We start from the raw sequence: 16,931 nt of genomic DNA, 5'->3' as shown, positions 1-16,931 counted from the left end.
TCAATCCCGTGGGTCCGACGGCTCCTCCTTGTATCCATGCTTGGAGGACCGTTTCACTTCTGACGCCAGTTGAAGTATGGGAATTGACGGCAGGAACTTCTTGACGGGTAACACACTTTTATTAAATCTTTACGTGTCACAATACAACGTGTGGTCTTCCTTCTTCCGTGACACACTCCACTAATCTCGTGTAAACTCTAGGCCTCTGGCTACACCCGATACACTTGACTCGTGTAGACCCTATGCCTCTGGCTACACACACTACACTCGACTCGTGTAAGCCCTATGCCTCTGGCTACACACACTACACTCGACTCGTGTAAGCCCTATGCCTCTGGCTACACAATACACTCGACTCGTGTAGACCCTATGCCCTGGCTACACACAATACATTCGGCTCGTGTAGACCTATGGCTACACACACTACACTCGCCTCTGGGTTACACAGAGTCCCGGTCCCCTTAGGACAGCGGGGCTAGGTACCGCAGGGCTCTAGGTCTTCATCCCCGTCTTCATTCTTCGCTGGTTACACACTGCCCTTACGCCTGTGTGCATCCCCTTTTATAGCCCCTGCTCACGAGAGACGGAGCTGATGCGGCGTCGACGTGAGCGTCGTTCCTTAATGAACCAATCACGACGCACTCTCTCTACGATCCGCTTTCCCCAGCGCGTGTTAACATTACTCCACCAATCACACTGCGCTGCCACCTGATCACTCCCTCTCAGCGCGTCACCGGCCCACAGCCAATCGGTACCCCGTAACCCACGACCCCGCGCTGACCCCTGATCCTCCACCGTCAGCGCGCGTCACCACCTACACAGCCAATCATCACGCACTGTGCATACGATCCCTAATCCCAGCGCGTATCACCTCTACATATATGTAACGGGTTCCGGAGACACTTGTAGAGGTAACTTCTTTATTACAATCCAACAGTCCAACTCTCCAACAGTCCAACACTCCAACTCTCCAACAGTCCTGATACTCTGTTACAGCCTAGGTACACAGCCTAGGTACACAGCCTAGATACTCTACTCTGGCTACGCTCTGGAACTCACCCTCACAAGGTCGTAGAGTCGGGAGTTCCAGAGTCCCACCACTGGCTCTCACAGCGTCTCAGGGTCCTCAGATGGCTGGTCTTGGGTCTTGGGTTTTGAGTTACGACTGGCCCTGATCGTCCAGGGAGCTCCCCTTTTATGCCCAGTCCCCAACGAGGGGTGGGGCCGTGTGCACCCCCAGATATCCCACAGAGCACACACAGCCCCCCCCCCCTTTGGCGGCGCCAAGCGGCTTAAGCGCCTGGGCCACCCGAGAACCCAACGCCTGACGCCAAGAGGCTTAAGCGTCTGACCCGCCTGGGAACTCGGCGCCTGGCGCCAAGAGGCTTAAGCGCCTGGCCCGCCCAGGGTCCCAGAGCCCCCAGCAGCCCCTCCCTTCTTATGTCACTACATATATATAATGGAGTGACTGCCATGCAACTTTCCCAGAACGGATAGGAAAGTGCTGCCTCTACCATGCGGCTCAAAGATCATTTGAATGGATCTCAGAGGTAGTTATGTGATATCTGTTTCCGTAAACCGTTCTCGATTTTGACTACTGGGTGAGGGCACAATTGGGCACAAACTGGGGTGGGGGGGGCATGATTGGAGGTAAGAATAATGTTTTATTTGAATATTTTGTGTAAAATTAACAATAGTAGTCCTATGGAGAAGACTGACACCCACGATAGAAAAGTGGAATCTCCAATACTGGCTCAGCACCACTCTGGTTCAACCTCCGACTAGTTCGGTTGTCTTTGAACGGTGCAACAGAAGTTCAACATACGTACGTTGGATTGACCCTGGTTGTACACAGACGACGCAGTCATGAATCGGGACGAGCGGCACTGTGTGTCTGTGTGTGTGGCATGCAAATCCCATACTACACCACAGAGGTTGGCGAGGAGAGACTGCCTGGGCGTTCCGGTAAACGCGAGAGAGCAATGAGGAGGCAATGGCCAATGCGAATGGATTAAACGTCTCAACTGAGATGCGGCAATTTCTCTCCATATTCGCGAAATTGCTCTCCGCGATTTCGGCTGCCCGCGAATCGCATCTGGAACTCTGCCACGACTGCATCGAGAGAGAGAGAGAGAGTGATGAGATCAAGTGATGGGAGAGAATGCGATCAAGTGCAGCATGTTTATATGTTGAACTTCTTTCACACCATACAGAGCCAACCGTGCTATTCAGAGGTGAAGTTCATGTATAAAGTACTATTTAATACCTTAATATTTATTTATATTGACGTTATATTTATTATTATTTTTTGTTCGTGCTATTATGTATTTAATAGCTTATTTATGTTTTTATTTGCGGTAATTGATTAAAACGATCGGTTTTCGTGAGCAAATATCATTATCCGTGAAATTTGCTATTCATCTCCGGAACATAGAATAACGAGGTGATACAGTATGCATAACAAGCGAGGCGGACGGGAATACAAGCACTCGCAACAACACGTTACATCAAGCCTATAGCATTGGGCAAACGATAAAGAAATGTACAGCTGTTTGACTACACGGGTGAAGCTTAACGGAGGGTCCGCATGGAATATCGCTTGGTAATGAGCTGGGTATGAGCCAGGATAATCAGTGCGGCTCTAAGTTTAGACTGAATGTGCTGCTATTGTACAGTTGGCCAAATCCCCAGCTGGGAGAAAGTGCCTCAAAGCAACATTCGCATTAATATACACAAGGCACCAGCATGAACCAAAGTCCTAGAACCACACAAATCTAGCTCTCTGCCTATGTATTGTATGAATGTATCTTGAACGTATTTTGCACCGTACGTAACCAACATCTAAAAGCGCGCGATGAAGTGACCGGAGTTTGCGTGATTGTTTATGCTCCTTGACGAGATCGGCAAAGTATTGTGGTTCATTTGTGGCGAGCGCTTTGTGTGTGATGGGCACGACCTTAAAATATCCCCAATGACAGGCGCTTCATGAGGAAGCCTTCATTCAGCGGTGGGTTTACCAAGGGCTGTACATTTTTGCTTTCATGGTAAGAATCGTATATATTTATAATAATAATAATGAGCTGTACTACCCGGCGTCGCCCGGGACTTGGATTCACCACACCCAGCCGCCTTTGTCTCCCCAGTGGCGATGTTCACACACCACACCAGTTACTCGTTTGAGGCTGAGTGGACCTGGGGAGGCCCAGGACCGGTTCAAATAATCGTCACCGGTGGTGGCTGTGAGCGGGAATCGAACTCGGGTCGCCGGGTTCGTAGCGCAGCGTAGCGCAGCGTAGCGCTACCCGCTACACTACAATGCGTTACGCTTCCACGTGCGCGGGTCACGTGACAGATTTGGCGTCACAGCTCACTTTCCGTGCAAAAAATATATGCATTATTGAGCTCCCCCACCCCCCCTAAAAAAGTGTATTTTTATAATTTTTCACATGGTGTACAGTCTGGAAAGTACCCACATGGCAAATTTCAAGTTAGTTGCATGTCGGAAAGTACGCTAAACATTTTGAACAGACACACATAATCACAACTTTGCCTTGTATATATATGGAGATAATGCCCCTATCCATCTGAGTGGCACTGTTGTTAGACCGATTGACTCGCATTTGCTATGTTACAAATCTAAATCAGAGTTCGGGGTCTCCTCAACTTTGCGTTCACTAACATAAGTGCAACTTTGTGAAAAGTAAACAAAGGTCATTTTACGAAGGGGCTGGCCCTTGCCATGGAAATGTGGAATTTCCACCACGAGCTCAGGATCACCAATAGAAGGATGATGGGCTGAGCTAAGCACTACCGAGGATTTGACCTCGTGAACCTTTCACAGCGTGGCGAGCACTCTGCTAAAGACCTCATCCCACATTGACTGGGAAGGGGCTAGCCAGCCAGACATTTTTGTCACATTTATTCAAGACAAAAGCTCCAGTTCGTTACATGCTAAATAATTTTGTAGCGGACACCGATTTGCTGGTAGCGGATTAGGGAGCGGGCCATTAGCATACTATTTCTGGAATGTCTCATCAGACGATATTAACACATCAACGCGTATTGCAAACATTTACAACGTTAAGCCACACTACAATGCAGTGCATTATCCCTTCTTAACCCTTACTGGCTATGGGGCCGTCCATAAATGACGTCACGCACCTGGGGGGGGGGTCAGACATTTGTGACGATGTGTGACGAGGGGGGGGGGGGGGGTTGAGAAATGGGACGTCACATCAAAATGCGCAACTTTAAATAAATATAGACAACACGTTCTACTTTATTAAATATACTTTTTAATAAATGTTTTCTCCGACAACATCAGAGTGCAGCGCCACATTACATACGCGCTACAATGACAATAGTTTAAAGGGATTTGAAGCATGTTTTCTTTTCAAAATGGAAATATGGTTTTGGGGGAGAGGGGAGGGGGCAGAGCTTTGTGACGTCATATTTGAGGGATGGTCTGACTTTTTGTGACGCCGTGCGACGAGAGGGGAGGGGGAGGTCGCGTGACGTCATTTATGGACGGCCCCTAATTGACAGCAATGCGGGGATCACGGGCGAGGACAGCGTCTGTGGCGTCACGTGGCCGCGTGCTCCACGGGCATTTCCATGCGACGTCTCCCTCGTCACGCGTTTCGAAATTAACAAAGGTCGAGGAAAAACGTAAAACAGTAGAACGCGATTGAATTGATAACAAAGAAATGTTCCGTTTGATTCGAGCAAGAAACAACGTTTTTGCAGGGAAAAACATTCCAGCAGGACGTGATTGAATTCCTTGAGTGTGTGTCGCTAAGATTTGCCGTCAACGTTGTGGGTTGTGATGGTCGTGACAGCTGGTAGGCGGTGCGATGCTCCGCTGCTCAGCCTGCTGCTGCTGCTGCTGTGTTGCTGGGTTACCCTCGCTGTTGTGAGATTCATTTCGGCTTGTTTTGCTTGCTTGTGTGTCTGTATGTTGAACTTCTTTCGCACCGTATGCGACCAACCGCGCTAATCGGAGGTGTCGGGGGAAGGACGACAAACTAAACACAAAAAGCAGTTGTAAAGAAATGAGTTTTCAATTTTGACTTAAAAGTGCAGAACTCCAGTGGCTTCCGAATATCTGAAGGAAGAGTGCTCCAGACGGCCACAGAAGCGCATTCGAAAGCGCGCGATGCGATAATGCGGCGACCGTCTGTTGCTGTTGATACGTGTCACTCTGTATGACATCCAGAGCTGCTCCTGTATTTAGATTCCACATACAATGTACTTATGAGTAGTAATTGCCATTACATTATTAGAAGTACTCGATGCACACACACATTCAGCTGATTTTACCTCTGAAATCAATAAACCAGACTGGGGCTTTGTGGGGAAGTCAACAGTGGCTGGTCCGCGGATAGACTGGGCGTGCCATATGGATGTGGAATTTCCACTATATGCTCATTGCCACCAGAGGACTAAATAAACCCCACTGGGTTAATGGCTCTGTGGGATGTGAACATTGACCATCCTATGGGAAGACTTCCCCGGCCGACCATTAGAATGTGAATTTTCCAATGAAAAACTACAACCTACAACAGACTCTGTCGCCTCGACGGACCTGGTTTTCACCTGAGGACGGCTGCTTGCGTTGTGGCCGAAACGTCGTGAGAATTGTTTTATTATGTTTTATTTTTATTATTTTATTACTTCCCTTCTACGTGACTTTACCGAAAGAACCAAGAAGATGAACCTACAACAATCCAACGCTTGACTTTGATTTCACAGACAAATACTTAACTTGGACAAAGCTGGCTTTGTTTTTCCATCAGCGTCCTTCAGAAACTACATCACCCAGAATGCGCCCGATCTCGTCAGATTTCGGAAGTCAAGCAGGTCTGAGCCTGGATAGTGCATCGATGGTGACCGGCATTCACAAAAAGAAGTCAGGTGTAGGAGACGTTGTGAGCAGAAGACCGCGGTGCAGGAAAATACATCGGTCCTCTGCACTTCGCCCACCTTCGCCAAACCCAAGCTGACCAGCGCAGGTGAGGTATGGTCAAATATCTCTCGCAGCCCTCAACGCGAGCGGCGGCCGTCATCCAGCAGTGGATAAAAAAAAACAGGCTCTACGTGCGCACGTACATCGCCAGCAATAATTTGTTCAATCCGGGGCCTTTTCCCAAACAGTTGACCCTCTCTTCCAGCAGGGAGATCGTGAAGGGCCGCGTGATTAAATAATTAGCCTTGCTTCCGGCAGCTTCCACCCCAGAAGGTATTCCCGTCTCTTCCCCTCACCTTCTCGCTCGGATAAGGTTCATCCGTTCAGACGCACCGCACTGCATCTACCACGGCCGGGACAGCTGTGCGGGGTCACCCCATTGTAATTGATGGCAACATTTCGCCAAAGGGGGGTCAATTAGCAAAGAAGCAAGCGTTGGAAGTACTGGCAATCAGTATGCCAACAGTGATAGCAGTTGACCCTTCTGTTAGTGGCCCTTAGCCAGTGCTGTAAACTCCACATTTTTCGTGCCATTGATCAGTCTTGCGATGTCTCCTTTCGTAACGTTACGTAGGAGGCCACACGTCTGCACCGCACACGTCACGTGGCACATGTTCACACGTACGTGGGTTTCATTTTCGAAAACGTCTTGTCAAGAGACGCTTGCAGCGGTCGCTTGTTGGCACGAATGTGGAGGTTTATGTATGGAAAATTCCCGCCTTGTGTTTCTGCTTTCAGAACCGGTTAATTCTTGGTGGTGGGAGGGCATGAACCATGCGATTTCACCAGCAAAGTGTTGGCTTATTATATAACCAATAACATTTGGTTGGGGCTTCCACAGCTGTTGTGCTATGGAGAGACTTAGTTGATATCGAAGCAAAGTGTAATTTGAACCAGCAATGGAAAATGTTCTTCGATGCATTTTCTGGTTGTACCTTGAGTTGTCCGGAATGACGCCCTACGTTTCGCAACCACATGCGAGGAGCTTCGTCCGTTCCTGGAGGTTCTTGAGCTCCTAAAGAAGCTCACGGCACGTGCAGAAAAACGTCCCGAAAAACGTACTCTGCAATCAATCAGAGAGCTATACAACACAAGCACTTAAACCTCCGCGGGAGTAATTAAACTGCCATTCGGCCACGGAGACAATTTCACTTGAATTTGACTGCCGTTGGCAGACACAATATTCACAAGCCATATGATATGTTTAAGCGTGACTGTGTCTGATGCACCGCATTGTGAAGGTTCTGTATTCCACTGTTATTCACAATATTCCGTCCTCCACATTTCCACGTGCGCCCTGAGGAAAGGCCAAAGTCTGAAATGCAATAGGCCCGACCATTGCCCCAATGTGTATCATCCACACACTCCATCTCAGGTTTTACTGGTAGGAAATCTACTGCTTCCACCAGCCCACAGGGGATTATTGTGTCCGTCCGTCCATCGTGCAGGGAGGGGCTGGGTGGGGAGGGAGGGGCTGGGTGGGGAGGGGAGTGTGGGGCTGGGTGGGGAGGGGAGGGTGGGGAGGGGCTGGGTGGGGAGGGGAGGGGCTGAGTGGGGAGGGTGGGGCTGGGTGGGGGGTGGGAGGGGTGGGGCTGGGTGGGGAGGGGCTGGTCACCCCGTGGTGCCCTTATAAAACTCAACGTTTCACCTACTCACGCCGGCTTGTGCCCGCCCTCACAGTCGGGCAAATTTGCGGAATACACCACGCCGCCGTTGACCCTGGCCATTGACCGAGCAACCCAACGTTCCTACCAGCTCCCTCCGCAGGAATGTGTTCCCGAGTGAAGGTGACACGTGCAGGTGTTTCACTGATTATTTATTCGCAATGCGAAGGTAATGTTGAGCGAGACAGCGTTAGGCCAGAGCCAGATTAGCTTGCTTGGGAATCTGCACTCATTTCTTCTGTGGCAATTGAAACGTGCATCTGTTTACCCAGCTGAAAACTCAAGGGACCAGCAGGATAAGCCTCATTCGCACGAGTGACCTCTGTCAACAGAATGAACAAACAAAAAAACATGGAAGTAGAAAGAGAGCAGAGCAATAAAGTAACGATAATTCAGAGCAGAAAACACCCGCGTCGCGAGATGAAAACGTGTGCAATGCCCCCCCAAGCCGCCGCCACCGCCACCGTATTTTGTTTTTGACATTGCGCTGGGCTGAACGCAGCGGGTGGCGAAGTTTCTACGCAGACGCCAGAATGTATGCAGATGCAAATCATTTATTCATCACATTCAAAATTCCCCCATCAGTGAAGTGCATTCGGAGATAAGCGCGCGTGATCGTAATTAACCGCGAGGCCGTCACGCTGTGCGCGCCTTTGTGAGCCCAAGGAGCGTGCCGTTTATTAGGGGGGGGGGGGGGGGGGCTCGTCTGGCGAGAGAGATGGGCACCGACGCGGGATGATCGCTGCCACGCGAGCCATCACAGCACGGCAGCAAACGCTGCAAAAAAAATGTTGACATATATATGTTAGATATATAGATAAACACGCAACGCAATCACCGCCAGAGAGAGAACCCTGCGTATTACTGCAAAAGAGCGTTAAAAAAAAACACACGCACATTTCGAGTGGCAGCATACAAGTTCAAGTTCATGTATTAGGTATAGCCCTGTGAGCCATTCGGCTCTTGAATCGGGTGCAACCGCAACAAACAAAAAACAAAAAAATGAACAAAAAACATCTTAAAGTGAATATGTGACTAATTGCAAACAGAAATCTAAGAAAAGACAGCAAACATTGCAGAAAAAAGTCACGTGAGTGTGCATCTCCATTCGGCGTGCTTTGTGTGTTCTTAGATGACGAGTGCACTTTATTCACGGATTTAATGGTCAATTAGGGCTTATTACTTTAAAATATGGTAATTTTTAATCGGTGCACACTGCCCGCCCATGACATATGGTCCAGAAACGCGGTCGTTAACAATAGCAATGGAGCAACAGCACTTAAACGATAAGTGTGCAAAGAAGCGTGGGGAGATGCAATCTTTGAATTAGACGGAGAGATAGAAAGAGGAACAACGCGTCAATTCGAGATCATAGTCGAGGCATGTCAATTTCTATTATTCGTAGGTTTTTTTCGGTAAAGTCACGTAGGTAAAAAATGAAAATTAATACAAAGTAAAATAAAATAAAAATCACTTGATACAGCTATCGTGACTCACTTGATACAGCTATCGTGCTGTGACGGTTCCACCTGAAGACGGAAGCTTGTGTTGCCTCCGAAACGTCGTGATTTTTATTTTATTTTTATTTTACTTTAATTAATTTTTATTTTTTACCTACGTGACTTTACCGAAAAAACTTAAGAATATGAATCCTTGCAGTCACGAAAGCCTCAAATCTAGAATGTAAATTTCTTTTTGGTTAACACGTGGCACCTTTCTAACACAAATGTGCCACCCAAAGCGCATTCGTCGCATCATGAAACCCATAAACATTAAAAACATTAAAGATAATTGTGGCTGGAAGTTAGGTGTTGTATGCAAGCGTACAGAGATGTGTTTTTAGTTGTGACTTGAATGTAGTGATGGAGTCGATTGTACATAGGCAGGTTGAAGACACAATTCAAACCATTCAGAAGAGTAAATGGGCTTGGGCAAGACACGCGGCTACAAACGATGGTTAAGAATAGTGCTAAAGTAGCAGCCAAGGAATTGAACGCGTCCAAGAGGACATCCACCAGGGTGGCGAGATGTTATCTGCCTTCCCTGGTATGAAAGAGGACGTGGGTTCGATCCCGACCCTGACGCCTGCTGTATATTTGGAGTTTGCATGTTTTTATACCCATGGTGCCGTGGTTTTTTCTCCGGATCCTCCGTTTTTTTTTCCCCTCAACTTTTAGAAACATGCATTTAGAGTCTTTGGCTGCTATACATTTTCACGTGATAAGCCACTTCGTTGGGCTATCATTTGTGGCCAGGTCGCTTCTGAAAAAGAGCTACGCAGCTCAGTGGGCCTGAACTGGTAAAACATTTTTTAGTTTAGTTTATATGGAGCAATGAAATCCGGTGCTTCAGCCGCACCGAACCTCACAAAAATAATATTCAGGGCCTACCTTGGCTCCTCCCACCCTCAACCAGTATATATACAAAAATACGGTTTTCTTGGAATTTCTCTCACTTGATACAGCTATCATGCTGTGACTGTTCCACCTGAAGACGGAAGCTTGTGTTGCCTCCGAAACGTCGTGATTTTTATTTTACTTTTATTAATTTAAAATTTTTACCTACGTGACTTTACCGAAAAAAACCTAAGAATAAAAATAGGTGCTAGGTGGATTATTACATTGCAGGATGAAGAGAGAGTGGAGGTTTGGGGATGCATTTATCCAGCAGTGGATTGACCATGGCTACTCATAATGATGATGAACATTGACTTATTTTAGCACACAGTATTAGCAATATAATAGGTTGTTTAGAATTGAAGTCAGAGTCTCCCTGCTTATATGAGCGTGAGCGTGCACTCTTCTTCATAGGTGGCCCAGAACCAGTGGCGGAAATTCTACATTACTATGGCAAGGACCAGTCTGTCCAGACGAAGGAGCAGGGCTTCTTAAAACCTTTGTCATGGCTTTTCAACGACACGCTGTGAACCGGTTAAGCTTGCCAATGGCTTTGCCCATATCTACACACACGTTGCTCAAACCGTGGCGTGATCGTAATGCTTAATCATTAAACGTTATGGTTGTTCACTCTTTCCAATGTCTGTGCCAATAGGTGAGGCAACCGTGGGTGCGGAGTAGAACTCGCATTCAAGATGTACATTTGATCCTTATGGCGGTACCCGGGGTAAAAAATGTCCGAGACAATTAAATATTTTATTTATGGGACAATATTTTTTCCAGGGGTGTACTTCACTCCGCGACTGGGGTAACCAATCAATCCGAAATCAGTGCCACTCCGCGCTGTCGAAACGCAGCGAGAACGATTGCGCTGAAACCCTGAACGCTCGCGGTACGCACCGTAGTGGTGGTGCATCGTGTACAGCTCGTCGAGATGAGTCGATTGCCGCATCGCCGACCATCAACACACTAAAAATGACTGCATCACGGACATTGTGCGAGAGCCGAGGTGCTATGGTACCCCTTATGGGTACCACCATAAGGTTCATTCCCCAATCACAGAGCTAGACGCCACTTTACGAACGCATTAGTCTCTTGGTGGAACATTACACTTGACTGCCGATGAAACTCGGGAAGACAAAAAAAACTGGTCCAGTTTTCATGATTAAAATACATTTTTTTGTAACAGATTATTTGGATGGGAGGGTTACGCGGTGACGCCAAAGTGGAACAGAGTTTCAGAAGTCCAGTCGAGAAGTGACGAAGGCATGTGGATAGGGATCTCAGCAGCAACTGGAGCGAGGAATTCACGGGTGTGGGAGATGTCATACAGGTAGAGCTCGGGGAACCTACGAAGTTTGGAGATGGGGGAACAAGAATCAGAGTTCAGTATCAATGACGACTTGATGGTTGTGCATCCTGTCCACCAGCGTGATGGTTCAGAGTGCCTTCCCTCTCAAACTGCAGTCTTTTACAGACACAAGAATTCTTCTTCTTGGTTCTTCCGGTAAAGTCACGTAGAATGGAAATAATAAAATAATAAAAATAAAACATAATAAAATAATTCTCACGACGTTTCGGCCACAACGTGACTTTACCGAAAGAACCAAGAAGATGAATCCCTGCATTCACGAACGCTTTAAATCGAGACACAACAATTGTTGCTGGTGAGGGCTTCACACTGGGGATGTGCTTCGCTTGAGAAGGTTTGACGCAATGCAAGACGAGGCTGCGTCAAGGCTGGAAGTGAAAATGGACAGTGAGGGGTGGGTCTGAAGTAAAATGGACACGTCGAGCTGAGTGTCATCAGAATAAATAGATGGTGGCCTTTGTTGAAGCTGGAGATGACTTTTCCCAGTGGGATAGGTTCAGAATCAGAATATGTATTCATACTGGAGGAATCCGATGAGCTATAACGCTCTTTTTTCACAGATTTCAAGTAGTCGGATTTATAAGAGCAGCGGGTCTATAATGGAAGCTAGATTGTCGTCGTAATCATTATCATCAGCCATGATCTATCCACTGCTGAGTGAAGGCCTGCCCAAACCGTCACCATCCTTCATTGTCTTGTGGTGCAACATCTACCTACCACCGAGACGATTCTTATCGCATCTTTGTTTCGATGTAGTGCCTTTCGGTAAACGAGTGAAAGACAGACCTAAAATTTTCGTGACTGCAGGGATTCATATCATTGGTTCTTTCACGTAGATAGAAAACAAAAATCAAGATTCAAAGCAAAAAAACCCACGACGTTTCGATCGCCACACAAGCGGTCTTCTTCAGGTGGAAAGAAAAGAAAAACGAAAAAAAAAGCACGTGTTCCGATCGAAATGTCGTGGGTTTTTTGCTTTTAATTTCTATTCAAGAATATGAGTGAAAGACACTGAGCATTGTCCAGTGCTCCTTGTTGGCAATTGCTCCTTATCCAGTCATGGCAATTCCCTATCCACATGACAAGCACAATGGGTTTGTCCACACGGTGACCATTGTTGCTTCTCCACATATTTGTGTTACATTTTTCTTGTAGTTATAATTCCTCTTATTGTACTTTTGTATTTAATTACGCTTGCTTACCCAGCAAAGCCTCGCCGAGTCGGACTCTTTTTTCAGGATTGTGCCGAAGTTTCACAGGAGGCGACAATGATTGCGACGTATAATCGCAATTGAGTGATTTGCGAGTAATTGTTTTAATTTGACAGAAATTCGGACCATGCCGCCAGCACACAATAGTCTACTCTTGCGAATAATGTAAGGGGATCTTTGACGTGAACTGTGCAGCGGATGGCACGAATTCTAATCGTAAAACCTCTGCAACAACTGCTAGGCCATGTCCTGAGCAGTTTACTGGCTGGATTTGAACAGAACTTGATAGGTATTTGTAACTGTCACCTTCCAAAACACTCTGCCACAGCACTCCCTGGCCAGATTGAGGTGTCACGATGGCTAGATGTTAACTCCCTCACCTGGTATACAGGAGGTCGTGGGTTCGATCCCAACCCTTACACCTCCTGTATATTTAGAGTTTGCATGTTCTAACCGTGGTCGCGTGGATTTTTTTTCCAGGACCCCCGGTTTTTCTCTCCACATTTAGAATCAACATGCGTTCCGAGTATTTGGCTGCTATAAATGTCCACATGATAAGCCACTTCATTGGGCTATTCTTTTTGTCCAGGCTGCTTCTGAAAAAGAGCTATATACAGTAGCTCAGTGGGCCTCAGCTGGTCAAATAAATATAGTTTAGTTTGTCATTTTTTTAACAGATTCAGATCAAGGTGGCAAATCTCCATTACTTTTAAAGTGTTATCCACAACAGAGCTCAGTGCTGATGAATACGTGATCGTGGAGGTGCTGACGAGCTAAATACAAATTACCTTTGCCCCCTGAACCACCCATCTCACTTTATGTACTTATAGCCCCCGTATTCATTCTATCTCTGCAAAAACATGAGGCCATAAAGCAACGCGTTTTCTATTAATAATCACCAAAGTCTGGATGAAGTTGTGGTTAGATTATTTGACTCAAAATGTACGAGTTCAAATTCCATTCACAAGTTGACTCAACCTACTACCATCTAAGCAAGGATTGATATAATTATTACCGCTTCGTGGGAACGACTGACCATGGCATAGAAATGTGAAGTTTTGCTTGCAGGCTCCGTCCCAGCAGGGGAGATGAGTAGAAATACGTTGACCTGACTACTGCATATGAGTAAAAACACCAATAGCAACTCGTTAACATTGCCACTTAGCGATATGGGTCATTCTTAAACATTGCAGGCCCAAGTGTTGCAGCGCAGTGTGTCTGCTTACGTGCGTTAATCAGAGTCCTGATTGTGACTGTGTGTGGGCGTTTCAGCGACGAAAACCATGCTGGAGAAATCAGCTGCTTCGTCGGCCCCTTCTGGATTGGACACAGGTACTTGATGTTTTCATTTTAATTCTATTATAAGTTCGCTATCAGCAACAACATCTAATACGGCATGTATGCCTTGGGAAAATCTCACAGTGCAGTGTGTACCACGTGAGCCTAAGAATGGATTTCTCGGGGAGAGAAAAAAAACCCTTGGAACAGCTTTTTTTTCCTTTGTACGTATGTTGAACTTATTTCACACCGTATGCAGCCAACCGTGATAATCGTAGTGCGGGAGGAAAGACAACAAACTTAACAGCAGTGGTTCTCAGAGTGTGGTCTGCGACGGTCCTCCAGGTGGTCCGCGAGGCTGTGATGCAAACGCAGGTTGATGTGGACAATAATGACAATGTTCATACATTTTATTTCGGACATTAAACTATTTTTTATTCATAATAATTTATTTTAAAATGAAGTTGGGTAAACTACCCTGGTAAAATCTTAATTTTGGTAAAAATAAACCGAACCATAAAATCGAAATGCCCCCTCCCTCCCTCCCTAAAAAACTTATATCATCATTTAAAAAAAATATTTTTTACGGTAATATGAATCATTTTGTATTATCGGTATTTAGAGAGATGTGAATGCGTTTTGTCACCAGGAGTGGGATGGGCTGGGTGGTATGGAGGAGGTTGTGGGTTCGATCCCGACCCTGGTGCCTGTATATTTGGAGTTTTCCGTGTCTCTCTCCCCGTGGTGGTGTGGATTTTTCTTCGGGTCCTCCGGTTTTTACCTCCACATCTAGAAACAAGCGCCTAGAGCATTTGGCTGCTCTACATTTCCACATGAGTAGCCACTTCGTTGAACTATCATTTGTGGCCAGGTCGCTTCTGAAAAAGAGCTATACAGCTCAGTGGGCCTTACCTGGTAAAATAGAACATTTTAATCGGCTGGGTAGTCGTCTGGCAAAGAAAGTTAGAGAAACACTGTAATGCGCAGCAGGGGCTGCACTTTCACACACACTGCTGTCCGATTTGTGTTTGCTGCATGACGATCAAAACATGTTTTTCACTGTTCGAGCTTGATTGTAGCCAAAGAAAATGCGAGGTCAAATATGACGTGGCATCGATATCTCTTTGTTTTATTGTGAAGTCAACAGTGACCAGGCTGAGACCATCTACTTGCTAAAAACTGAGAACATAGCTTCTTAAATAACGGATGGCTGAAACTCAAACGCAGCGATGAGTGATGGCCACCCATTCAAGCGCTATCCAGGCTCAATGTTGCTTAGTTTCCCAGATCTGATGAGATCGGTGGCGTTCTGGGTTATTTGCTCAAAGGCACGTGATTGTACTTCATGGTATTTTCTTGATCATCAACAAAAGCATGGCTGACTGCTTTTTTTAAATCCTTTTTATTAAGTTCACTTGCTTGCTTGCTTGCGCGCTTACGACCGTGCAAATCTTTCGGTCGTTTTTTAACCCACTTCCCGTGATCCAATCGAGCTGACATTTTGCACACAGACTCGTTGTGCGTGACAATTTATTTTCGTGAAATTTTTTTAAATATTTAATTACCAATTGCTTAATGGTGGCAGGCAATCATCTGACCCATAGGTGGCAGCCATCTCAAGCCAGAGGACGAGAGGACTCTAGCCGCCCGTTTCAAAGACCAATGTGGGCTGGGTTGTGTCCCATTGAACACGCATATAAAGGATTTATAGTGAAAAACTTTGTTTTTACGGGTTAATTTTTTAAGAAACTGTCCCACGCGTGGTTTTAATTGGACGTAAAATGCGCAGGGTTTTTCACAAAGCCAGATGTTAGGCAACGCTGCGTTATGCACGGGTGCTTGGTGAGTGGAGGCGTTGGCATTTCTGTTACGTTCGCGCGTAGCTGAACAGCAGTCAGTTTGGCATAGAGTGCATGGAAAATGCAAATGAGAGTATAAGTTACGGGTTATTACATTGCTTAATAGTATTCACGGCAACGTGACATGCCCGGCCCAATTAAAGTTGAAGGCAAGTTGCTAGACAATGCCTGTGTTTTCCCAATGAAACGTCAAGCACCTCGTGTCTCAAGGCGAGTCTACCCTCCGTCTGCGAAAAAAAAATTCACTTTTTTTCGCGAAGGTCAACAACGCGTTTCGAGCCCACACAATGGGAATGCGCGCAGGCACTCACAAATTAGGGGGCGTTGCGTTGCTTCAACTTGCGCCGTCTGCTTCAACAAAGGCATTCAAAAGCATCGCGAGAGTTGCCACCCCCCCACCGCCCCCCACCCCCACCGCCCACCCCCACCCCCCCACCGCCCCCACCGCCCCCCCACCGCCCCCCACCCACACCGCCCCCACCGCCCCCCACCCCCACCCCCCCACCGCCCCCACCGCCCCCCCCACCCCCACCGCCCCCCACCCCCACCGCCCCCCCACCGCCCCCACCGCCCCCCCCCCCCACCACCTCCACCACCGCCACCGCGTGCCCAGCGTCGCAGCCAAATTCGTGGCCCTAAATTTCCATGCAGCATTTAAATTCCTCGCTCGAGGGGGATCCTCTCTTGGCAGCTGTGAGCGCTCACTGTCACCTGCAGATCGTGTACTCCCGTCGTATGGAGAGATGGGGGGAGGGGAGGCACACAAAGCAGTGAAGAAAAAGACAAAAAACGACATGATGATCAAAGCAAAGTGCCGAATAACCGAGCATCTGATCGTAAAAAGAAATCCGTGGTCGCTGCCGTGGTTGGTAAGTTGGTCAGCGCAATGGACTTGCAATCCAGAGGTCTCGCCGCTCGATCTCCCGGCGTGGCAGAGAGTTTATTAAAATGCCCACACCCCTCCAGGGTCACTTGGACTCTATCGTATGCATGCCTCTAAATCTGATGAAAATACGTGACACTCCAATTCGTTAACGTTAACCCTGGCACGTCTTATATTCACACGTGTATGACCAGACTATGTGAGTGTATTGACTTAAAGCTTTCGTGACTGCAGGAATTCATATTCTTGGGTCTTTTGCTAAAGTCACGTAGATAGGTTAAAAGAAAATCACAAAAATAACAA

The 16,931-nt window shown here is 47.0% G+C and overlaps 1 protein-coding gene across 1 annotated transcript in view; it reads left to right on the top strand.

The window, feature by feature from the left end:
- Positions 1-16,931, top strand: part of LOC133346300 (kunitz-type U19-barytoxin-Tl1a-like) — a 46,354-nt gene that overhangs the window by 23,502 nt on the left and 5,921 nt on the right. Inside the window, exon 4 of the mRNA XM_061557795.1 lies at positions 13,881-13,940. Within this exon, the coding sequence (XP_061413779.1) occupies positions 13,881-13,940 (60 nt within the window). The remainder of the gene's footprint in view (positions 1-13,880; positions 13,941-16,931) is intronic.

Source organism: Lethenteron reissneri, chromosome 24, assembly GCF_015708825.2.
Source record: "Lethenteron reissneri isolate LAM-NWPU_2019-01 chromosome 24, ASM1570882v1, whole genome shotgun sequence".
Lineage (NCBI taxonomy): Eukaryota > Metazoa > Chordata > Hyperoartia > Petromyzontiformes > Petromyzontidae > Lethenteron > Lethenteron reissneri.
The sequence above is the reverse complement of the archived record's forward strand: the minus strand, read 5'-3'. Positions and strand labels throughout refer to the sequence as shown.